The 25,592-nt window shown below is 40.8% G+C and overlaps 1 protein-coding gene across 1 annotated transcript in view; it reads left to right on the forward strand.

Annotated features, from left to right (window-relative positions):
* The first annotated feature begins 520 nt into the window (after positions 1-520).
* Positions 521-25,592, forward strand: part of CFAP91 (cilia and flagella associated protein 91) — a 30,180-nt gene continuing 5,108 nt past the window's right edge. The window contains exons 1-14 of the mRNA XM_059466406.1: positions 521-656; positions 1,113-1,186; positions 3,254-3,405; positions 6,247-6,330; positions 7,629-7,694; positions 8,583-8,791; positions 9,489-9,666; positions 10,003-10,160; positions 10,403-10,585; positions 10,716-10,858; positions 16,981-17,094; positions 20,091-20,162; positions 21,453-21,599; positions 24,121-24,342. Coding sequence (XP_059322389.1) covers positions 3,278-3,405; positions 6,247-6,330; positions 7,629-7,694; positions 8,583-8,791; positions 9,489-9,666; positions 10,003-10,160; positions 10,403-10,585; positions 10,716-10,858; positions 16,981-17,094; positions 20,091-20,162; positions 21,453-21,599; positions 24,121-24,342 — 1,704 coding nt within the window. The 5' untranslated portion in view covers positions 521-656; positions 1,113-1,186; positions 3,254-3,277. The remainder of the gene's footprint in view (positions 657-1,112; positions 1,187-3,253; positions 3,406-6,246; positions 6,331-7,628; positions 7,695-8,582; positions 8,792-9,488; positions 9,667-10,002; positions 10,161-10,402; positions 10,586-10,715; positions 10,859-16,980; positions 17,095-20,090; positions 20,163-21,452; positions 21,600-24,120; positions 24,343-25,592) is intronic.

Consider the following 25,592-nt stretch of genomic DNA (forward strand, 5'->3'; position numbering starts at 1 on the left):
AAGCACTAAGAGAGGGTCCTGGGAGCATCACATGAATCAACTCGAGCAGCAGCTGCTGAAAAGCAGAAATACACGTGTCCTTCCTTTCCCGGCCTCGCCCGTGCCCTGTCCTCCTCAGAGTCCAGCCACATCCCCACGCCCGCGCCGCTCTCGGGAGGCGGCACAAGATGGAGGCGGCAGGGCGAAGCCTTAGGAACTGCGGAGAGCGGCCGCGGGCTGCTGGACGGAGCTGGAGCACAAGCAGCACCACGCCGGGAGCGGCCGGGAAAAACCCCGAGGGGCGCGTTTGTCCCCGGTAGAGTCGCGATCGGCCGCCCCCAAGGCCGGGCCGGGCAGGGCAGGGCAGGGTCCGGCCCGAAGCAACGCCCGGCCGCAGGGGCGGGACATTGCCGGCCCCGCCCGCCCGCCGTGGCCATGGGAACGGCAAGCGGGCGGGAGCCGCTCGGTGGGGACGGGCTCCCGGCCGGACCTTCGGCTGCTCCTTCGGTACCGGGCCCGGCCGAGACGGCGGCGCCCCGCCCGCGGCCCGGCCCCGCTGCAGCCCCGGTAGGGCCAAGCCGAGCCCTTGGGCGGCCGGGGGCTGGGAGTTGGGCGGGACGGGGCGTGAGGCCTCCCCCGCCCCAGGGCCCCGGGCCCCTCGCCGAGCTCGGCACGAGGTGGGTGCCGCCCGAGCAGCGGGCAAGCGATAGGGCTGGCGGCTCCGGCGAGGCTGGGACCGTGAAACATTAGCTGGAGCAAAGCCAGCTCTGTGTCCCAGAGGGAAGCATCATGTACAGTATGGTATTTCCACTGATTACCATTCCACCATGCCTTCCTTTTAATGTTTCATGTCATCACAGTTTCTCTTTAAGTTGATGGTGCCTCCAAAGAAAGCCGATTTTTCTACTAGATTTTTCACCTGTATCTTCCACAGAGCAGTAGGATTTCAGTTCTGAGGCTCATTTGCATGATGGTGACATCTGTTTGATACAGAGACATATATATCAGTTCTTTCTTCCTAGTTTGTTTCATTCTCTCTCTTATAGACACTTTTAAAGAAGGAAGTGGAGCCTGATGATTCATGTTGATTCCTCAAATATGTAACTAGTTATGTTTGTTCAATTGTCTTTCAGGCCCTCTGTACACACTGTGAAGTGAGAAGGACCCTCCAAAGTGAAATGTCCACGCCCAGCTTGGTGATAGACTGGTAGGTGTTGGCCAAAGACAGCTCACGTGTTCACCTTGTCTATTTCTGCATACACATGGGTGGAAACTCTGTCTCAGTCCTAAGCTGCTCCCTTAGAACAGCAAAATACAAAGCAGAGAAAGAAGTTTTATCTAAAACAAGACAACACAGGGAGTAGCCATGATTGCTGGCCTATGGTGACTCTATAGCACCAGCCTAGAAATACCCAGCTTCATGTTCTGAGTCATTTCCTAAGCTGTGTGTCAGTATTTTTAATTGTCTATCTTCAAATACTCTTAATTATAGCTTGTATATGTTACTTAGATCTAATAAAATCAGTGGGCATCTGCTGGGCTGTTGTTCAAGCAGAGCTGTCAGTTCCTTACTTACCTTGGGAGATACTTACACTATAGATCCATGTAGCCTACTTAGACTAAAATGAAATATCCAGCAACATCTAAGCAGCCAATAAAGACTGCAAATCCATGCTAGTTCTTCATACAGAATTAGCAGAGTTTAACTTCCTAGCTAATCCTTACCTAGCTAGCCCATGCTTAGCCGTCCGTGTTCCCCTTAGCTAGTTTAAAAGCAGCTAGGGCATGTCTGTGGAGGTTGCAGTCACACCTTCAGACAGCAGTGATTGATAGTTGCACAGGATGCATACAGGTAGAATGCCAGAGGAAAACAGACTTGGTGCAACTGCACAATGAATTGGATTTTACACAGAGTCCTCCTGAAGCTATGCATGTGACTGGGGCTGCAAGACAGATATTCTGAACTCAGACTTCATTGCTGTACAGCAAGGAGAAAAGCCGTGAGCAGCTTTCCAACAACGGAGTCAAGGAGCATTTTTTTTTTTTTAAAGAATGTTGCTGGATATCCCTTATTACATTATCTCAGAATATTTCTTATATCTACACGAAAACAAACAAGTGTTTGTCTGCCTGTCCCTAGAGAGACAGAGCTGGGAACATTGCCTGTCATCAGTGAGACCCTTGCAACAATATGGCTGTGCCAACAGTTCAGGCCAGATGAAGTAAACAGGCATCCTGTCACTAAAGTTGACATGTCACAGGTGTGTTGCCATGTCAATGGTGTAGATGGGTGTGGTGGCAGACTGTTGCATGAAACAGTTTTAGAATCAATCAGCAAGTGTATAATGTACAATTCAAAACACTACATCCTTGAATTCTTAATCTGTATCTTCACAATTTGGGATGGACAGAGGTTGTGATAGTATTAGTTCATAGGGTATTCCAAATGCTCAAAAGTTGAACTCCTTTTGAAGACAAATGGAACAAAAATGCAATTTTGTGCACAGCAAGCAGCTACTCATGGTAGGGTGCCTAGATCTTCATCAACTGACACTGTCTTACATTCTGGTGAGTATTTCTGAAATGTCACCTGTATGCATTTGAGTTAGCACCTGCTGAAATGAAAGGGGCAATTCACAACTCAATTCTGATTTTAGTCTGTACAGAAGCTCAAGCCAATAGAGCTACATCATTTATGATTGCAAAGATTTATTGGCAACCATAAATTTAGCAATTTAAGGCATATCTACCCAGGGAAATTAGTCCTTAAAAGGAAGGGTGTAGATGTTTAATGTGATCATTTTTGTATGCTAGCTCCCTGAGTTATTTTTAACAAATGCTAAAATTGTTCCAGTATAAAATAATGTAACTTTACCCTGCAAGTGGAATATGTTACTTAATTTCTAGAGCACTAGAAATAGGAGGGAGTTACATGGGGTAATGTGCTAGAAGTTCACATTGCTGCACATTCACAGTTACTGCACACTAACTTCTTTATGTAACAAACCGTTAGACCTTTTGGTTTTCAGTACAAGTTTAGCACTGGAAAACAGCCAGAAGACAAATCTGTGCATCTGCTGCTAGTCTGGTATGCTCCACATCTTGAGAAGAAGCATCTAACTAGCTGACATCATTAGCATACGTATGCCGCCTTCTTTCCCCATCCCAAATGTGCAGTCCTGTAAATCACAGCAGGCTGGAATTCTGCTCTCTTTAGTGCTGTTTGAAGGGGCTAAATTGCAGCCTCTCTTCTTTGTGTCCACACAAATGCTAGGTGAAGGCACCGATATTCTGAAGCATGGCTACCGGAGTGATTCATTTTCCAGCCTGCAGTTTGTGTTTAAAGAGTGAAGATCCAGTGCCTGCATATATTGGTCGACAATGGAGGGCTCAGCAGCGCCTGGAGGCTCTTCAGCGCCTTGCTGTGTAAGTGTTCTATGGTTGGACAATTTAAAACAAACACACAAACAAAACCAACAAAAAGCCATGCACACTGAAGTGGAGATGACTGCAATTTGCTCCTACTTATATCTCCCTTGAAATTAAGAGATTGCAGCTGTTGTGGAGTATGGTTACCCATCTGTTTCTTACAGGGTGGATGTTGCACATTCCTTCATCCCTGAGCTATCTGCTTTGCAGCGGTTGCCATGAAAATAAAGAGTTATTTCAATCTCTTACAGATCAGAGGAGTTATGAAGACTTCAGTGACTCATGTGTGTTATTTCAGTGGGAGCTCTTTGATTTTAGTCCTGTGCAATTGCAGCTGGTTAGGTTGCTTTTGCTGTTCCTTCCAGAGTCCGTGGGGCCTGAACCAGGGCGCCACATTTTTACTGCAGGGGTTTCTTAGTTGAGCGAGCTATCTCCTGGTGTCTGGGTTTTGATTTTGATTTGGGTTCTGATTCAGCAGATATTAAAAAAAAACCAAAAGTTTATGTGTTTTGCCACACCACAGGTTTTTTAACTCCTCTTGTAGCTGTATTCAAGACTGCGGGCATCAGCCTAGGTTTTTGTCTTCAAAGGTTCTTTCTGCTTTAAACAACTGACTTTAGACCATGGGCTTTTCAGATGGTGCTTACTCTGGGGTTGCTGGTAACTGAGTTCTGCCACATGCCAGATAATAATCAAAGATGCTCAAGAGTGATACAGTGGATTTCATACCTGGTTTTGTTCAGTTTTAAAGACATATTCTTCTCATTACCATAATAAAAATATAAAATTTAGAGTATTTTTTTCTTAATACTATTTTCAGTGTTTCAGACTGTCCCAGTGCATGAGTACCTCAGTCACTTCTTACATTTTGCCTGCAATTCTGTAACAGCTTGACACCTGCACTGCTTTAAAGTTAATTTACATTTCAACAACATGTATTTGCAAAATGTCTTGCAATTAACAAAAAATGAGTAATACATCCCCTGTGTTTCAACCTGCACTGATTGACAGTGCTGCTGATATGGAAGACAGAATATTTCCCAGCTGTCTTCTCAGTAGTTGCATTGCCTCTGCAAGGTTACTGGGAATAAATGCTCATTTATTTCAGCAAAGTCAGCAAATATAAGTCAAGGACATGCAAGAGGCAGGATATGTGGAATAAAAAGGGCTATTTCCCTGGGTTCCCATTGTGCCTGTAACTATACCATAACAGGATGAACGGTTTATGCTAATAAAGTTAGATCATAAGAATAAGTGCCCACCTGTGCTGAATGAACCACAAATCCATCTGGATGGAGCAACAGTCTGATATGTAAAGAGTCAGCTAATGGAACTAGCCATCAGCTCAATTAACTCATTTGAATTACAAACACAACCTCACAATAATAGGTTGATTAGTGCTGAGCAAGTATATCAGGTTATGACACTGCATCTCAAAATATTCCCTTCTCTTTTCTTATGTGATGTGACTGAAAGCCTTGGGAAGAGATGACTTTAAACTTACCTTGGCAGTAAATTGTGTGTCACAGGAGGTTAATGAAGCATCTCGCTCGAAGCTTTCCTGTGGCCTCCCCAGATTCCACAGCACAGTTTGCAGGAATTAGATGAGGGCTTGGAAGACAACAGGTCTCAGCATGTAACCCTCTGTTTTGATCTCACCTGTCAAGCAATGTTAAGTATTGTTAATTGTATCTCTGTAAATATTCCTTTGTAATTAAAATCAGGCATCAGTAACCAACCCCAGTACCCACAAGCCCGTACATCTTGAGGTCAGAATTCATACAAGTTGCCAAAAATGGTTTTATAGAAAACCTGGCCTTCAGGACTTGGCTTGTACATAGCTCAAAGAAATAAAATCATCATAGAATGGCCTGGGCTGGAAGGGACCTTAAAGATCATGTAGTTCCAACCCCCTTGCCATGGGCAGAGATACCTTTCACTCAGGTGAAAGGTATCTGTCCAGTGTGGTCTCAAACACTTCCTGGGAGGGAGCATCCACAACTTCTCTAGGAAGAACTTCTATTTTTTGTCTTTAACAACTGTGCAGGTTGAGAAGAGTAAGAATGGAGTATAAAGCAGTTGTTAAATAGCAATCCTGATTAATAACTTTCAAATTTCTCAGTTCTACCCATTATCTCACTGCCTGCCTTAATGAGGTTTTCCATATAATCTTCCAAAGCCTTAAAGAAGACTCTTCAAGATGTTACAGTGAAAAATTTAAACCATCTGCAAAATTTAAATTCAAAATGGGGGAAAAAAAAGAAGTGTTCTTGCAAAAGATATGGTTGTTCCAGCATAGATTTTGAAACATTCCAATGATTGTCCTAATTTTTCTCCTTTACTGGAGAACTCAAATTGAAATTGCTGATTCTAAATTTTTAAACATTTGCTCAAAAATCTCTTTAACTACTTTTCAAAGGTAGAAAGTGTATTCTCCTTTGCTCATTCTGTCTTTACATGTATTTGGAAACTGTTTCACTCTTAAGACAATAAGCCTGTTCCCCCCACTTCCAATAAAAGTGGTTTCCTTTACAAAGTAAAGCATGTACAAGTGGTTAATGCTTTTCATAACAAGCTCAAAAGTTTTAATAAAGGCAGTAGAGATCATTTCCTGACCACACATAGTGGGAAACAAAGTGTCAAACTGTTTTGCTACATAGGTAAATGTGAAGAAACCAAAATAAAATTGCTTGTATAAGTGTGAGGCCTGGGGGGAATTTCTAGTGTGCATGTTGGATAGTGCAACCAGAGGGGAGAGAGAGAAAAAAAAGGCATAAGGAAAAAAGATAACTGCTCTGAACGTCCTTTCTAAATGATGTCCTGTATTTTGGCTTTCAGAGGTCAGTCTTCTCCTCATCTGCCTCAGGTTGTGTATGAAGATCCTGAAGTTAATGGAAGGAATCGCTACAAATATTTTACACGGTAAGGAATGAACTGATTTGAAACAGGGTTCAGCTTCTTTCTGTGCATTTTCAAGAGCACCTAAGTAAAGGCCAGAGCATTATTTTTTCTATATTTTCTGTCAGTACTTTGATCAGTTCTTTGATAAAATAGAAAATTTTAATAGTAACCAGGTCTTAAAACACAAGATCTTTCTAAATTCACACTAATGACAGAATTTTCAGTTCTGAGTTACCATATAAGCAAATATATCAGACATTCTGTACTTAATAAGAAAGCTTTGGGCTGTAGATCATCCTGCAGAGGAAGAAGATATTTACAAAGGCAGTGTGGTTCTCCAGACCCTAGAAAGGTGTTTTCTTAAGAAGGAACCCTTTAACTCCCAGTTTCTTCCAGGAGCAGAAAGGGAGCAAAGGGAAGCATTGGTTAACTTTTCATCCATGTCCTCTATTGCAGGACTGCTCTGCTCCTTCCACAAGGACATTGCAGGTCAGCAATGGACTCAAGATCTGAACCAACAGCTACCGCATAAGCATTCTTGGCTTAGTCACATACACTTTGAATTGCATTCACTATTTTACTCAGCAGCTATTGGCCGCTATATCCACTTTAAATATAAAAAAAATTGCAAAGTTTGATAAGTTGAAGTTTATTATTGCTCCTTTATCAACAGTTTTAAAAGAACAAAGATGATGTTATCTTCTGCAATGTGAAATTAAGCTTCAAAGTCTCCCAAAGGCTAAGGGAAATTGACAGAGAACTGCAATATGCAAACTATAAGAATGCCTAGGAAGGAATTATTAATATGTAGTTGAGCCCAAATCACTTTCAAGATACCTCATAAAGTATTTGAAAAAATGAAACAATAAAATTAGATAAGTCCAAACCATCTTATCAGCTAATTGTAGGAATGAATTTCAGGATTTCAAGCAGTTATTAAAAAAAAAACACTACTCTTTTAAAAAAGTGAAATTGAAGTAAAAAAAGTAAGATACTTAGTGAAATATACACAAAATATTGGGAACACACTCAAAACTAACTTTAGTAATTGTCTTGTTTTGCAACTCCAATTTCTGCTTTGACTTACAAGAATAACACTCAGTCCTGGTGTTTATTGGTGAAACTGTAAACTCTGTTCCTCCTTGGCTATGAAAGAGTTCTTTAATATTTAGGCACAATTCTTAAACATGCAACTAACAGAACCACAGTCGTGGAAAATCAGTATTAACTCCACTGAATTTAGTGGACTGCGTTTTTTCTGAACCATAATGATCTTTTAGGCTCCTCCTTGTTGTCTTACTTTCATTCTCTCTCTTCAGACCTCTCAGCTTTTCTAAGCTGCTTCCAGCAGGTGTTCCAGAAGCTGTTGCTGATACAAAGAAAGGGTAAGTAGTAAGACTTTTAGAAAATTACTGTTGTAATGGGTAACATCTCACCAGAAAAAGATCAGGAAACGATTTAGCTGGTGACCACTATTTTTCATAATGAACCAACAGGAAAAGCTTGTTAAGAGGTAAGGTGCTGCTCTCATCATTGAGAATTCTAGAGGAAATAGATGATGGACTGTTTCAGAATTTGCTTGCAGTATATAAGTAGTGCTTTGTGAATAAAGGATGTGCCTCTAGTGTGTTAAGACTGTGAGGCTTGAAATAGAAAGCTTGGTGTCTCTGAATTCTAGAAGAGATACCATTGCAAAGATTCTCTAGTAGAGCGATATTGTTGGAAAGTCTTCTGATATTTTATTACAATCTCTGATAGATGCAGTGCTGCTCAGAGATGTAGAACATCAGTAATGTAGTCTAATGTGGTTTTCAGAGAGCATCAAATTTTGAGGTCACATTAAAAAATTCACTTCCTGGTAGAGTTGATGCAAATTGCACATGCTTATATCAGAATTAAATTTTTATTTAATTGTTGGGAAGAGAAACATGTAAACTACATTGAAGCAGTCCTACTTCATGTTACTTCAACAATTTTGTGTCCATTAAATGCAATGCTTTAGAATTGATTGATAGGGAAGATTTGTATGTAATAATCATGAGAGCTGAAACTAGAAGATTTCTGGATTATTTACCTAAGAAGGGTATTTCAGACTCAGTGTAGCCTCAGTCTGCTTTTACCAAAGATAATGGAGTTACCATCAACGGGAATAATGTTAAGATAAACGGAAACATATTTAAGACTCCCACCTTTGACTGACATGTTTCTGGTTTGTTAGCTTGGAGGTTTTTTTAACGAATGTGACCAATCTTCCATCTTGCACCTCTTTCTAGGAGAGAGTCGCGTACCCTGTCAGCTGCAGAGGATGCAGGGCATGCAGGGGATGCAGGGGACAGCCAGGTCCTCAGCCTCTTGTTCCGAACCCTGGGGACACAGACAGATTACAGGGATGGTGAAGCACAGACAGATCCCTATTCCCCTGAATATATAGTCCGCAGTGGCTCAGTCCCTGAAATTCTGGCACTTGCTACACTCACTTGGGGTGAGTTGTGAAATTAAGATAAATTAAAATAATCATGTCACCTCTTTAGCAGGAAGTTCTTTTCAATGTCATGCTATTGCCAGTTTTGGTGGTCTTTTATTTTGTGTGCAAATTTGGGGCAATTATTTTGTTTGTTTCCAAAATAAGTATGGTATTTCACTACTTAATGGTTCTGGGGCATTTCATGAAGGGTTTTGAAGACCATTCAATATAAAAAGGTCATGTTTCACAAATGGAAACTAGGAACAGTTTTTCCATTAACCCACTGTTCTTCAGCTGCTCCGAGTTTTGAACATCATTACAAAAAAACAGTATGAAGACTGCTGCCCCAGAACATACCTGTGATCCTCATCTCCCAGTGTCTCACCTGTAACAATGATGGACACGGCATATGCCAAAGAAATTGTTCATTCTCAGGAAGTATCTTCCTAGAAAAGCTTTTCTCCCTTTGCAGCCTGCAGTAGAAGAATGAAGTGCCAGTGTTAGTGTGCACTGAACTGTAGCAACTCCAGCTGTTACCACTCCTCGTACTGTAGAATCTCGTTGGCCTTAGAAGTATTTACTTCTGGCTTTTGACAGTTCTGCTTGTGTTTACTACATGGTCCTGTACCCATACAGCCCTCTCACACTTTTTGGTGGTGGCTATTTGTAGGATTTGCCAATTTCCCAAAGAGGTAATGCTTCTTGTCCCTGTAAGGTCGGGGGCTGCCAGCAGGACAAGCTGAGATGGAGATTATTGACCGCATCCGGGAAAAACGCGCTTGGGAAGCAGCCCTGCCACCCATGGACAGTCCCTCAAACATTGCCAAGAGGTTGAAGATGATGGAGGCTATGGAAAGGAAGGAGTGGGCCTACAGAGAAGCGGAAATAGATAAGTAGGAGTCCACTTAAGCTCTTTTATTTCTTTTAATTATTTGCTGAGTAGAGGAGGAGCAAGAAGGTTTAGGGGATTGGCTGAAGGGTACAACAAGCCTTCTAATTCTGTGAAAATACCCTGATTTTGGGAAGGGATATTTTTCTTAAATTTAGTCTCCAGGTCTGCTACCGCAATATATTTTACCAGTGCTTAATTCCCTTTTTAAAATGAAAGACTGAATATGAGAAATGCAATATGAGCTATTTGTAAAGGTATGTAGGATTTGGTGGTGACAGCATTGCATAGAACACTGCAGAGTACACTCAATACTGCCTGACCTTTTCTTTCCTTGCAGGTTGCAGAAGGTTCAAATGGAAGCCTTTAAGAAGCTGCTGCAGAGGCGAGAGGAGAATCGGAATGAGCTGAATGCCATGCGCTTGAACGACCACTGGGAAAATCATCAGAAGGCTAAAAAAGAGAAAATGAGAAAGATTCAGCATGACTGTGCATTGAGTAAGTCTGAAAGACAGGAAGAGAAGGGTATGAGACAGTTTTCAGACAAGCCATTTCCATTTTCACAAGGTTACCATCTATTCAAAATGAAATAGGTTGTATCCACAATATCAATGTGCATGGCCAGCATTTGGTTTGTCATGTTTTTATTTTATCTAGCAAAAGCTCTTGTGAATTTACAAAGACACGGCTTTTACAGAACTATTTATGTGAACTGTCTCACATTTGTATTTCCTTTTCAGTGCTCAGGAAACTGATAGCTAAGAGGAAGAATTGGATGGGAAAGCTGGAGAGACGAGATATCATCAGAGAGTATAAAGACTTTGGATCACAAACATATGCTCCTTTGTCTCGAATTGGCTTTTTCCCAGACAACAATTCTGACTACTATGCGGTAAAAAACTACTATCTTAACACCTTTGCAGGTAAGGCATTTTGGAAGACTTGAGATACTGCCAAAATTCAAGTTTTCCTCCCCATCACTCCACTACTTAACCACTGTTTGTATTAAAATCCTTGTATATATCATGATCTTTCTTCATATTATAATCTTAGGATTATGTGAACTGGAAAAATCTGCCCCGCCTTCTTTCTTCCCGATCAAGATTAAAGCTCCAAAACCTAAATGCCATATCACTAAGACTGGCTATATTAAAAGGTCAGGAAGACTAGAGGTAGTCCTGAAACAAGTTCACGAGGTATGAACACATGTCAGTTCCTCTTAGATTTGAACCGCTCATAAATGCAATTGGGAAGATGTGTAAGCTTCTTCCCATTTTTCTGTACTGAATTCTTATTCTGTAAAACAGCTTCTAGGACAGAATGAATCAAACATGCAGACTATTTCAGGCTTGACCAGTGCTGCTCTGATACTCAGCCCATCAGTACTCACACTCGTGCTTCTGCTCCAATCCTATAGTCAACAAGCACAAACAAATCTGTCTTCCTGCAGATCAGGTATTTGGATTGGAATATGTTATGTCAATTTGAAATTCTCACCCTTTTCTCATTCTCATTTCTCCATTTTATAATACACTACTGCCTACACTGTTGAGCTTCCAATAATTAAAGAAAGCAAATCTGGATTCATATTCCAAAAATGTTGTACATTATTTTAAAAGTACATTTTAAGTACATATTGTAAAAGCATCTGTAGCAAAGCAAGATTAAAATGACCCCACTCATAAAATCAGGTCACTATGGTGGATGTATATCGCTGTTCCCTAAGAACAGCATCTGATTTGCAAACATGCTAATAACATTTTGCATATCTTAATTTATCACAACTGTTCATGCAGATGAGGTATCCATATATGCAATTAACCACCAAAGAAAGAAGTGCCTCATTTGCATCTGCAATCACAATATTTGTAAATTACATGTACTTTTAAGTACACCTCTTGTGATGCTGTTGAGGTTTACCTTCATGTAAAATCAGGAATATTCTTGGCTGGCTTCTGTGTCTTTGGAAAATAGTGACTCTCATTTGTAAAGTTTGGCAAGTTTCACTTACATTTATATATATATATATATATATATATATATATATATATATATATACACACTTCTTTTGTTTTAGTGTAATGCAATAGTAATGTCAAAGCAGACAGTAATCTGCTATTGCTGACTTTTAAATTGAAATCTTGGTCTGAAAAATCAGTCATATTGTCTCAAATTTAAATTCTGCTGGATCTTGTAAAGATGGAGTATTGCATTTCATTATTATCCAGAAAGAAACTTTCAAAAAAAAATCTTGAGTGCCACAGGAATTGTTCAAGAGTAAGGACAAAACTCGTAGTTTTAAAGATACAGAAGTGTTGAAGAGATTTGAGTTTGGGTGGGTATGCATTAAATTCAAGAAGTAATTGTGTAATATGCATCATAACATGGTTGTCATTGTCAGCAGAATGTTAGTCCAAGCTTTTGGAGCTGAATTCCAGTTACAGCACTTGTATTCTGTCTGTATAAAATACTCCTCATTGTTTGAAAGACTGTGGTGAAGTGTCTAAACTATAGCCACAGAGAAGAAGTGTGAGCAGCCAAATGCTGGCTGCTCACACAATAATGTCTCTTCAAAGAAAAACTGGTGGACAAAGGAAGATGGAATGCAGAACAAATGCAGACAATTCTGCACTTTTTTTTCTCAAATTGGTGTAGATCCCTTGGTCTGCATTGAGTTATAGCAACTGAGAGGCTAACATAAATAATACTCATTTCCCCACCACAAAAAAGCCAAATGTATATTCTTTTAAAATCACAAACTGTTTCCTTTGCAGACAAAAATTATAAAATAAATCCATTATGCAAAATTTAACTGCTGCTTTTAGATATACAGAAAAAGACACCAGACTGGTTGGTCCAGACAAGCAGAAAGTACTGACACTGTGAAACACCCAGACTGCCTCCACTGTTACATTTAAACAAACTTTCTGTTCAGAGAATCAAGAAATGACTGGCCCAGTTAGCTGTTGAGCTCTATGCTGCTGTTCCTGGTCACTTCTCCCATCGGAGACTTTTGTTTCTGAAGTTCAATGGCTATAGCATGTTCTGGCTTAGCAGAGCCTTGCTGACAGGCCCAGCTGGAATGCTGCTGGAGCTGTCAAAAACAGAGCAGTAAAGCATGCAGAGTACTTGCATTAACAGAATTTAGGGCAGTCCTCCCTGAGAGGAGCTCTCTGACCACTTGGAATAAGCAGTCCCAATTGTGCCAACAAACCTTCCATCACACAGCAGAAAAGAAGTTTAAAGCAGGTAATTGGGGATCATCTTACAAGGGCACTGTGTTGCTTTGCTGTATTTCTATAGCTGAGTAGCCAGATCAGTTTTCTATTCTAAAGCTTTATTTTAATGCTCTCCTAGCACACTTAATCCATAAATTCTCTCCCATAATCCTAGAAATAAAGTGGAATCCTAGAAAATTCAGAGTACATGGAGATCTAGCTCTACAATGAGTTTTTAATTTTTTTCCTGGATTATCTATAAGCAAGTGACAAATATAGGAGAAATGCTAGATACTGACCTCAGAAGTAATTAGTTTTAATAAAGGAAGTTGTCAAGGCTTGCTTCTCTGGCCAAACATGAGGAAAGATGGATGAGTTCTCCTCATTATATTCCTTTTTGTTTGCCATATTGAGGGTATTCCTAGGCTTAATGCTTTTTAGAAGGGATAAGCAATAGTCCAGGTAACTACAAAAAGGATCTGTGTCCTCGTAAGAATGAGAGCTGCTTCTTTCAGACATGAAACTAAGCCAAAAGGAGGGATTTTAGAAGCAAACTTATTTTAGGACCATCCTGAAACCTTTTGTAGAAGTATTATGTACACTCAGTAATCTTTGAATAATTCTGTAAAATAAGAGAACATGGCAGAAACAGAAATGACCCAAAATTTACAGTAAAAACAAAAATATTTATCTTAAGCCAGATCAGTAAAAGGATTGAGAAGGATAGTTCCTAGCCAGCACAGCTAACAGTGCTTTAAGAGTGCAAGTGGGCCATTATGTAGACAGCCTAGTATGAAAATCCAAGACATTAAGGACATAACATCCCAATACAGATAACTACTGCAGGGAGTAAATGCAGCTAGGTATAGTGAATACACCAAGGAGTGGAGGAGGTGGCAGAAGACATCTCAGTGCAGAACAATACATGACTTCAGGCAGACCCTCTGTGCTCTGGTGACTCAAGAGAGATGAAGCATCAGGTGGTTCCAAAGTGTTGTATCAAGATGAGGTCAGAACCAGAAACTTCTCGCCTCAGCATTAAGTGCAATTCTCACCATGTCTGTTTTCCTCCATCTGGTTGCTGGAACGAAGTAGAGAAGTAGAGGGGCCAGGAATGTCTCTGAAGAAAATCCCTGCCAACTTCAAAGCATAGGAAAGGCTGTTTAAGCAGTTCTTTCTACAAGAACAGATCTCCACACAGGGTTGGTTGGCTCATGCTCAGACAGGCTCTGAGAGCTTTTATGTCAGTCTTGATCAGCCAAGATGCAGCAGCCAGGCTGCATTGCTGAGCAGGTTGGCAGCCTGTCCTCAGGGATCCTACCTGAAAGGAGGCTGCAGCCAGGGGGAGGTTGGCCTCTTCTCCCAGGCAACCAGTGACAGGACAAGAAGACACAGTCTTGAACTGCACCAGGGGAGGTTTAGATTGGAATTAGGAGGAATTTCTTCACAGATTGGACATTGGAATGGGCTGCTCAGGGAGGTGGTGGAGTCATGGTCCCTGGCAGTGTTCAAAGAAAGACTGGACATGAAAAAAAAGACAGACTCAGTGCCATGGTCTGCTTGCCATGGTGGTGTTCAGTCATAGGTTCAACTCGATGATCTCAGAGACCTTTTCCAACCTCATTGATTCTGTAATTCTGTAATCCCACAACTTTCATTTGTGAGCAAAGAGGAAGAAGGAGAACCATGACTCCATACTTTGTGCTGTACACAAAAATCAAATATACCTAGGATCTTGTGGAATGGAGAGGATCACAGAGAAGATAATGGAGGAATCTAAAGAATGGATTGAATGGTTTCTTTGAATGGAGAGTTGCTTCTTAAGCTGTTACCCTGTTCAGAACAGAAGAGTTCTGCTTCTCTCAGGAGCTGGCTGGGAAGCCAAGGTGTTTGGTGAAAAGCATGGGTGCCATTTGCTGTTCACTGCATTTGCCAGGAGAATGGAAAAGAGATTACTTTTGTTCTTCCACTGTCCAGTCCAGTCAGATCCTACCTTGACTCTGAAGCTGCTACCTGAATAAAGGAATGTAGTCTGTATCAGGAAAATTGGAGTATGATATGTAGACAGTAACATTTCGTGTATGTTGCTCAGAAATTTAGCACTTTTAGCTTTTAAAATCAAGTATTTTTGTAGTGATTCTTGAGTCCTGGTGTCTCTGTTTCCAAAAATGAGAACTTGTTAAGTTGGGCAGAACCAGTTTAGGCAAATCCCCTATATTTTCTTTTTCTTTTGTTAAATCTTAAAATCATTCAGAGCATCAGATTAGAGAAAGTAAATGGTAAGCTTTTTTTTTTTACTTAGTAAAGATAGTCAAGCAGGCACTAGATACTGTTGACATGAAAACATAAAGCCACTTCTAAGAACTGCAGTATATCTCAAGTCTGTATTAGTAAGGATTCCCTCTTGTCCAAATTAATAATAGATTTTTCTGTCTTTAAAAGTTGTTAGTCTGGTTATATTTTGTTATTCTGGTTAGCAGGAAACATTTTTGGAGGCCACAGTTTTATTAGGAAAAATTCTTATGAATGCAAGATTGTACTAATAAACATAGTAGCCATTGTTTTCAAGAGAGTCACAACTTCAGCAGCTTTTTCTTTCTGCTTCCCTTGCCCTGCCATGCAAATCTCCTTATAAATCTCTGTTATAATCTTCATGCTAGGGAGCTCTAAGGTCTCTACATACAAAACACAGTTCAGAAAATCTCTCAACATTTTTGAGCAATAACCATTTCACATGGCTGAAAAACAGTTTATAGGCTCTGATTCTTCCATTATTAACACAGACTATTTAAGAGGCTTTCAATAGTAAAGTATTTTGTCCCCTCCACCTAGAAACCTTTTTTCTGGAGCAATTCATTATCCTGACCTGAAAGATCAGATCCTACATGCAAGAAGGTTTTTTGTACAATGACTGCTGGAGTTTCAAAACTTCATTAATTTCACAATTAAATTCTGTGCAAATGCCATCATTTTCCTGTTACTGGAGAGCTAAATTCAGCATTGAACTTTTTTCTTAAGTTTTTCTTTTGATTTCCCTCCCTGGTGCAATACTGTATTTGAACCTTTGAAAGAGAGAGAGTGAAAAAAGGAAAAGGCACACTTTCCCTTGCCAAAATATGAACTTTCAATAATAAGGCTAAAGATCCAACCATACAGTAGCAGGATTATAGTTTTGAAGGAACTTTAAATGGACATACTCCCTTGCCTTTCTGTGCAAGCCAAAGTGTCATGTCCTGCAGCAGTCATGCAGTTGGAAATGCTTATCTGAATATCTAGTTCTAAGGGGCTGGTGGTGGGAAATTGGCAGGACTTGGGCTTTTTAAACAGTTTGAAGAGGTCTTGAAAGAGCTGAGCATGTGGTGGCACTTCCAGTCTAGTCTGCTGACAAAGTGTGGCATCTGCTGCAAGCAAGATAAACCCACATTTAATGGGCTTTTGCATTTTCTTGGTAGAAGGAAATTTTTGGACAAGACAGTTTCTCTTTTGCCCCCAGTCCACCTGTGCAGTTGCTGTGTGTGCCATGGGGCTGCTGAGCAGTTGTAAATGAGCAGAGCAGAGTTCCAAAACATATTTTGCTAGGAAGGGGTCATTTGGTTCAATCTTGTGCAGTAATAGCTTATCATACAAAGACATTTCACTGTCACAGAACAGTGACAATACCCTCTTCAAGTGACCCCTTCATAAAACCTCCCAAATGCACAACATTTCTAAACCACAGTAAAAAGCATTACCTATCATTAAAGGAAAATAGTTATGGCATTCCTAGAAAATTAATTATTTGAGAATTAGAGATGAAGTTCATATCCATTTTACATTATTTTAGGTGACTCACAAGTGCTGATGACTTATTGGTAAATACAGTAAAATAACTCCTGCTTCCTTCTTACATACGATTTTTGACATTCCCATCAAAGGCTTCTGACCAACCAATAACCTCATCTACTGACTATGGTCAGTTTTTCAGTTGATCTGAGAAGGAGAAGCCACAAGCCTGAAAAGCTTTCAGCTCCCTGTAGTCAGTGTAGTCAGCATCTAGAGGACTGGCCTTGTTATGTTGTTCTATCTACCCACATTCATATTAAATTGGATGTCTTTTGCAGGAACTTCTGGAGAAGAAAAAAGCCAAGGAGCCAAAGAAGCCTCCCCCTGTCTGTGAAAAAGTAGAAAGCCCTGTTCCTAAACCACCCACTCTAATCCTGGAAAAACCATCAATTGTAAGTGAGCTGGTTTTAGCGCTTTTTTCCCTTTTGATCCCTGATTGTTTCCTACACAGTTGTTAAAGGAATGCCCAGGGAATGAAAGAAAGGAGTTTTATCTTTTTTTGTGTGCATCCCTGTTAAAAATAGCCATCATTGTTTCTCAAGACTCTCCTGGTCTCTATTCTATAAGGATACTGGCAGCCAAAGATTTGAAAATAATTTACAGTATCTGTTGGCCAAATCCTGAAGTAAATTTTATTTTAAAAAGACAAAAATTAGTAGACATGTTATTTTCTTGTTCTTGGGGGACAAAAAGGCATCATCATCATCATCTTCATCATCATTATTATTGTCATTATTATTCAGTAGTTTCCAACCTTCTGATCTGACAACACTATCATAATCCAGTGAGGCAAATAAGTTTAGACTTACTGAAGTCAGAGAGACATTGGCTGCTTAGCACTGAGCATGCACTTCATTAATTTTCTGGAGTGGAGCTCTTGTCATCATGCAGGATGCAGTGTTTGATGAACATGCACTAGTTCACAGATAATGATTCTCCTGCAGAGATTGAAACAGCAGTAATGATGTGTCATGGGGGCTGTGATATGCTGTAGGAAAAAATTACTTTTTAGGGGAGCTGCAACTTCCTTTCCTTTGTTAAAGTAAGGTACTTAAGAGCTGGTTGCCCCAGTGGACTGTTTTGTCTTCTAACTAACACCATTTTCATGATGTACTAAGAATCAGACAGAATTACTATTTAAACTTGTGAATTTAAGAGTCACACAACCATGAAAGTGAAGAGAGAAAGTGTTATTAAATCATCCATGCTGCTGTGTTCCTTTGTGCAGTATGATATTCTATGTTTTATGCAGTCTATTTTAAGATGACTGGAACAAGAATTTTTTATCTCCTTGGGGAGAGCTTTTCACAGCTTTACCAACTTCTAAGCATTAGATACTGTATTGCAGTAGTGGGTTTACACTGTTTAGGCTTACCAGTTTGGCAGATTTTTAAGTACTTTGAGGTAACATGTAAAGAAATCAGAAAAATTTTTCTACCACTTGTAGGCATTCTTGAGTGTGGTCACAGATTATAGTTGGGTGGTTTTTTTTTTAAATTCCAATACAATAGAATTCCATCTTCATTAATTTTGTCAACGTTTGGTTTATTTTCAAGAATTTTTAGGTGTGAACACATAAAAGATGGAGCTCTTCAGTGAAACTCCCTCTGTAAAATCAGGCCACTTGAGCCACTGAAGAGCAGCACTAACATCTCATGCATTGCCAAATCTAAGTAAGGTTTCTCCTACCAGGTGGCTGTGAGGAGCACTACAAACAAGGCTCTTCTGTGTTGTTAATGCTTCTCTTCCTGCCACACACCCATACAAGTACCAACTGCTAAGTGCTTCCCACTGGAACTGAGGATCTTGGAAAGAAACTGTGCCAGGATGAAGTGGAGAGAATGGAGGCTTCTCTCCCCTGGTCATTTCTAATGGACTTAATAGCCACAACAAGCTCACAGAGCACCTCTGAATTCCTTTGTTACTTTAAAACTTTCTTCCAGCCTCCTCTAGTTTGCAGCCATCTCCTAGATTCTTCTATATCCTTAATTTTTCCTTTTTTTCTGCAGGGCATGATAGCTTTTCATCTCCTCTCATTCTTTCCTGCTGGTCTGTAGCAGGCAGATGGACAAGCTGATGATTACACTTGCTAAAGCATCATTTGCAGCATTCAAAAACAGAAGTACAGAAAAATGCTCCTCATAAAAATCCAAACCTAATCCTAGTTAGTATCACACCAAGCAGTTTGGCTTACCAGTATGTGTGCCATCACCATCTCCAAAACTGTCCTGAAGGGATTTCACACTGTAGCCAGGTGATGTGGTAGAGTTTAGCTCTCTAGGACTGGAAATTCATTCCTTCTTTCCAGAGAAGAAAAACATACCAAATCACAAGTCCTCTCACTAGTTCTGCTTTCCTCCTCCTGAGTGCTGGTGTGGAAAGGCAGGAATGATTCCTTTTGCATTTGGAAAACTTAATCTTCAACACCTAAGAAAAAACAGATAACTAAGATTCAAGCCCACACAACTTCTCTCATCCCACACTCTTCCCTGTTTTTCCAGCACTTCTTAAATACCACATGTCAATGCAGACCTCATAGGTTCTTTATTTAAAAAAAAACATGCTTCCAGTTTTAAGATTTCTTTTTATTTTTCCCAGGTGCCCAATGAACTTTTTCCTTTTCCTACTGTCAACTCCACTAGAAAACCCCTCACCTAGAAAAAGTGCTGCCATCTGTGCTTTGTCTACTTCCTCTATTAAAAATAAGCCCCCTTTTTTACCTTCAGGGGTCATGTTCCCTTTCCACCATGCTCCATCATTCTTCCAAGTTGTTATCAATCACACAACGCTAGGCCAGGAAAGCTCTTAAAGAGACAAATCACAATGGACTGTGGTTAATTTTGCTTCCAAACTATCACTTTCTGAGTCTTAAATTTACTGAGGTACTCTGATAAATATCACCACTGGAATAAATATCAAAAGAAAAATTGTAAATGTTCCCTTTTAATTTGAAATCCTTTTTTATGGTTAACAGCTCTCTTGGACATATTCTGTCCTCTTAGTGTCTCGACTTGTTAAATTAAGGTAGCTGATGCTTTTTTTGCAAACTTAGATTCAGTCAAGCTACAAATAGTACTTAAAATGCATACAGTAATTTTCTCCATCAACATCTCCTTATCATTAGGTTCTCATCTCTAAAGACCCTCTAAAATTTCAAATAGAATCTAATTATACAATCTTTCTTCTCCATCCCTTGTAAAACATGAAAGTACATGTTATTCTGACTCACCTTCCTTTCTCTGGAAATTAAAAGAATGGTGTTCAGAAACAAGCAAGGAAAGACAGGATATGAGTTAGACTGTTTAACAGTTAAACAGATAATCTACAGAAATCCCAGTCTCCAAAGAAATAGCTGATTATTGTGTGGATATTTGTCATGTTTTGGCAGGAGGAAGAGGAAATAGACCTGGCAGTGATCTGTCTGCAGAAGTTGCTCCGAGGCAGGGCTCTTCAGAACATGGTATTGTGTCTCTTTGTTTATGTCAGTCTTCAGAATGATGGTGGGAATGACTGATTGCAAAGGGTGTTTGCAATCTTTCTTCCACAGCACTAAGCAGGGGTAGTGAGGCTCTTCACAGCAGAGTTACTCAAATGGCAAATTCTAGACTGGATCTGGACCATGAGTACATTCTGCCATGATTATGCCAAGGTTCTAGGCACAAGAAACCTCCCATATCCCAGCGAGGCACTTGTATTTCATACCATCTTTCTGGTTTCCACTGGTGGTGAGCTTGGCCCCAGATGAGGAGCAACTGAAGCCTACCACCGTGATGTGCAGGACCCATCATTCTGCTTTCAGGGGAACAGAAAGGGATCGAACTAAAAATTAATTCAGTAGCCATGCCTTGTGGGCTTTCTATTAAGCAAGTCTGTCCCTTGTGATCAGACCAGTCCTGAAGGGTCATTTTTGTGTCCCCAAAAAGTAGAGTTGATGCTCTCTCCTAAAGTAACTATTTAATGGTTTTTAGTGTTCTCATGCAGGACCCTGAGCTTTAGCAAACAATACAGTATTGTGGAAGTGGCTTGAGGTGGAATATAGAGTTCCCAAGTGTTCTCCAGTTGTTTGATGATCTGTGAGAAGGATGGTTGAGGCCACTGAAGGATCGTTGACTTTCAGACCATGAAATGTCCCACCATTTAAGGAATCTTCTTCCAGCTACTGCTGGATCAGAAGTACATTACTGAGTTGGAGAATGACCAAGCAGGCTTGAGTGATCTTTTGTTGCTCTTGGAAGTCCTGTTGGAGGAGAGTGGGATTGAGAGTAACACAGTGTCAGGGAGGGCTGGGCCACATAACCCCATAACAGGGATGGCAGCAGTTTCAGCAAACTCCCCACCAGTTTATGGCTTTGGGCTCCCTCAAAATGAAGGTCAGAGGACATGAGGTGTTGAAACACTGTGAAGCTTTGACATTGAGGCTGATATAGCAGGTTGTGCAGAAGACTATTACCCTTTTGACATAGGTAGTGTTGTTGCACATTCCAGTGGTTTGAGTTTGGGTAAAACCAAACAGAATAATAATAATAAAAATTAAAAATAAAAAAAATTAAAAAAAAAAAAAAAAAAAAAAAGTAGCAGCTTTACCTGACAGCTGTAGGGTTTGCCTAAATGCAACCACAAATTTGTTATAGAGAGGTCTTGGTAACAGCTGGCCTTGCAACTTGGAGAAAAAGGGTGCGTGTTACTGGCAAAAACATGTTGCTCTTTATTCTCCTTTTGATATGCTCAGTTGTTCACCTTTATTTTAAAGATATTTGAAGGGAAGGAGAGGAACCTGGATCTGATCCAAGAGCTGCGCACCACTCACGCGCTCCAGGAGGATGGACAGCTGCTCGTGAAGGCACAGAAGCAAATGACACTGTCCTTACAGCGACAGCATGACTCACAAATGAAGCAGGTTTGCTTGCATAGATGGGAAGGTTGATTCACAGCTCTGTCCTGACCAGACACTCTGTGCTTGCAGCACCACAACACTCTCACATTTAATTTTTTATGTTTTCTATTATCCACAGCAGAGAAGGCATCCCAATAGCAATAAAGCTCTCCTAGCACAGGCCAAGCACTGAATGCCTGAGGGGCTAAAATTGCTCTCTTACTGCTCTGGAGGTTCTGGGGAATCTCAGAAACAGACTGAGGCACCCTGACCACAGCTGCTATGCAGCCAGTGTTTGCTTTGTTTGCAGACAGAGCACTTATTTATATTTACAGGGCTTTGAACAAACGGCAGTGTCAGATGACCCTCAGTTTTCCCACATTTCAATCCATTTGACGGGTACTATGACCTGGTATCACAATACATGCTTGTCACTCACATCTGTTGGATGTTTTCCTGAGTGTTTGTTACTGCTCTGTCATTTTCCTGTCCCTTTTCTGGCTTGGCACCCTCTCAGGCTTCTCCTCACACATAAAACCTCACAAAGGCAGCCAAAGCCAACTTATTTTGTAAATCCTGTTGGGCTCAAGACTTCTAGAACCTTAGCAATGGTGACTAAGGTCACCATTGAGGTACCTACCACTATATGCAGAGCAAAGAAATTTTGGGCTCCATTCTCTGCCAAGGATCTGGTGAGATCCAGGGATGCAAATTTCCATCCTGTTTCCTTACAGTGTCACAACCTTCCAGAGGAAAGTGAATGAAATGGCAGATGCTGGTCAGGAGTAGATCATAAAGAAATTTTGCCAGAATTCACTACAATTCAGAGAATGCAGTATCTATCACATTCCTGCAAGCTTTCTTGTAATTTTTACTACTCTGCTGATTTTTAATGACCAGCTGTGAGGTAATTTGGCAGCTTCCATTTTACAATAACAGCATGCACTGGCAAGTTGACCTGGTGGAGATGAAGCCAGACCACTGTTTCCTGCTGGTTGGGCAGCAACAAAATTTCCCCTTAGATCCCAGTAAAAATTGAACAGGGCTTGTGTTTTATCATTTATCATGTAACATTTCTAGATACTCCCTCATGCACAGCAAGTCCAGGTGTGGAATGCAGGAATACAGAATATTTCTGCTAAGGAATTAAGAGAAAAATAAAAGCCTTGGGTATTAGAAATTTGCAGTGCTCCATTTCTTCTGGAAGCCCAGGTGAGAGTGAAGGAGAAAGCAGTTCAAACATCATAATGACATTCTTAGAGAAGGAGAGCGAGCAAATGGTAAGATACTGACCTCTGATCTCAGAATTTCCCTTTTGGAGTGCCACTATCCCCCTCTGCTGGTATTGGCCTCTTCTCACTTTTTTTTTTTTAACTATCTCTGTAGGTTCACAGTCCAGGGCTCAGGTTTTCAAACATTGTGAACTTCAAAACTCTCTGGAATGCATGTGCAGAAGTTTTCTATGTGTGTGGCTATTTCAGAAAGTCACTGATGACTCTCAGTTCTATATGGTTTGGTGGTCACAGGTTTTTTCACATTTTTGACCATTTTAGTGTAAAATAAATGCTTCCTGCCTTAAGAGGATGGAAACACCACATAAAACAGTCAAAGATGAGGAGCTGAAAATTTTGGACTCATATACAACAAAAATCTAACACAAGAGTGTTCCTGAGTTGTTTTCCTCCATTTTACACCTGTTTTATATACAGCACCTGGAGCAGTGAAGAGGAGGGAGCACTTTAGTTCCATGTTATCCCTCCCTGTGGGGTGGTGCAGTTACTGCATCACCATCTTCCATCTGAAACACCTGTGGGCTAAGTGCTGTCACTTCTAGATCTGTGCAACATTGACAATTCCACTTCCTTTGAAACACTGCCTGGACAAACGGCACCAAATAAATCAGCTGTATAGCACAGCTGATTTATTATTACTTGTCTGGGATATTTCAGCTCCACTTCAACTTTTGTGTTTAGGTCTATTCTGTAATTGCCTATTTATTTCAAGAGAACACAACATCCCAGCCAGTTCCAGACATTTCCTCCTGCCAAGGCCTGTGGCTTCAGAGTCCATTCTGGAGATAATGAACTCCCCATAGATCTTGTCTCTTTCTGTAGTGCAATCACACATACCCAGCCCATAGAACAGGATGTGCCTGGAGCAAGGAGTGAATGGCACAGTAATGCTGAACACCTGGAATCTTGTCTCAACTCTGTCACAGACTTTCTGATTTTCCATTACCCGGAATTTTGAGGTCTCATTTGCACTTCTGCAAACTTCATATAATTACTGTCAATTTGAATTTGTCAGCAGTTAGTAACTTGTACAGTTTTAGGTTCAATGCCTGAAGCTGCAGGTACTCATGGTTGCACTGTGCAGAAACCAGTCAGGGCATGTAGCACATGAAGAGTGCCAAACTCCTGGGACTGTCCCGTGGCTGGTCTGCGTGGATGCTGCAGAGCTGCCTCACATGCCTGTGGTAGTCCTGGGACTTTGTACAACATTCCTGGGGTTTGTAACACAATTCTTTGCATTTTTCTTTTGAAAGCTGTCAGCACTGGAAAGAGACTTGGCCACAGTAGAAGGAAGGGCACTGGCGAACATGCTTGATTTTCTGGCCAAAGAGCTGGTGAGGCTGCAAGAGGAGCAGAAGATCCATGCTCTGCTCATGCTGGCTGAGAGGCAGAGGAGGATGCGGGAAGCCGAGGAGAGCGGCCGGCGGCAGCTGGAGGAGAGCCGACGGCACGAGGAAGATGAGCTTTTCAGACAGGCAAGAGAGGGACACTGCTGGGACTGGAGGCAGTTTGTAGGAGCTGCCTCCTTGTGGGAAGGCCCAGATGGATGGGAGCTGCTTCAGGGCTGACTTTGGTGGTGGCTAGTTCTAAAATTGAGGGGGAAACTTAGTGAAGAGAGGGTGAACCTTTCCTGAGAGAGTCCTGCCCATTAAACTGAGGATGATCTGAATACCCCTACAGACAGTCCTGTTAGGCCTGTCATGAATGGGTGTAGGTTTCTGAATTTCTCCAGTAAACACCAATGGAGAACAGATGTACCTAGATCATCTCTAGGGATAACATCTCTAGGGAGTTTTCTCAGCACTTGTTTTGCCCATCAGAACTGGTATGTGCTTTGCCAGGAAGGATGCCTTTAAGCAAGGGTTTGGAAAGATTTTGGTCCTCCCTGCCTCGGCCAAAGTGGACTGCAAATAACAAGAGGTACAACACTTATTTTGAAGTAACAATAATAGATAAAGTAACCTTGAAATCAAGAAAAAAATACTGGTTTACCATATTCCGTAACTATTCTATAGTCTTGTTCCTTTTCCTAGCTTTTGACTGCACGAAGCATATTTCTCCCCGTTGAAAGACGTGAGTGGGAGTCTAATTGACTAAACCAATAATTTTCAAACCTTGTGGGAGGTGGTTAATACCAAAAGGGTCTGGCACCATGTTTATTTTTTTAAAATTTTAGCTTCTCATCTTTTAAGTATTTCTGAGTGGTAAGCAGGTAAGGCCAAGGTGCCATAAGCTTATGCCCTGCAGATTAGCAGATGGAAAACACACATTTCTAGAATCTCAGCTCTACAACCATTATAAAGAAACCAATAATTTTATCTTGGTTTTTGACTGGCTTGATGGAATTTTCTCCTTCAGGGTTTGCTTGAATGAAAGATGATTTATTTACTGAAGTCGATATCCATGATTATTACTTGGCAATTGTTGCTCAGGGGACCGTGAGAACTGAGGGAGCAACTGCCATTGCATTCACAGGACTAACCTGCTGCACCAGAATTGGATCTGTGAATTGGTTTTCTTTCACCTGAACTCGTTCAATCAGTTTTCAGAAAGAATTACTAGAGAATAAATTTTTACAGAAAGCATCTCTGAAAACAAATCTCAGGTTGGCCTGCCCAAAACAAAGAGTCTTGTGAAAATCTGTTGTTCACGCTGCTCTGGAAATCTTCCACTTTGTTCCTGGCACAGCAATAGGCAGAGGAACAATATCTTGGTGTTTTGTTCT

The sequence above is a fragment of the Ammospiza nelsoni genome, chromosome 2 (genome assembly GCF_027579445.1).
Source record: "Ammospiza nelsoni isolate bAmmNel1 chromosome 2, bAmmNel1.pri, whole genome shotgun sequence".
Lineage (NCBI taxonomy): Eukaryota > Metazoa > Chordata > Aves > Passeriformes > Passerellidae > Ammospiza > Ammospiza nelsoni.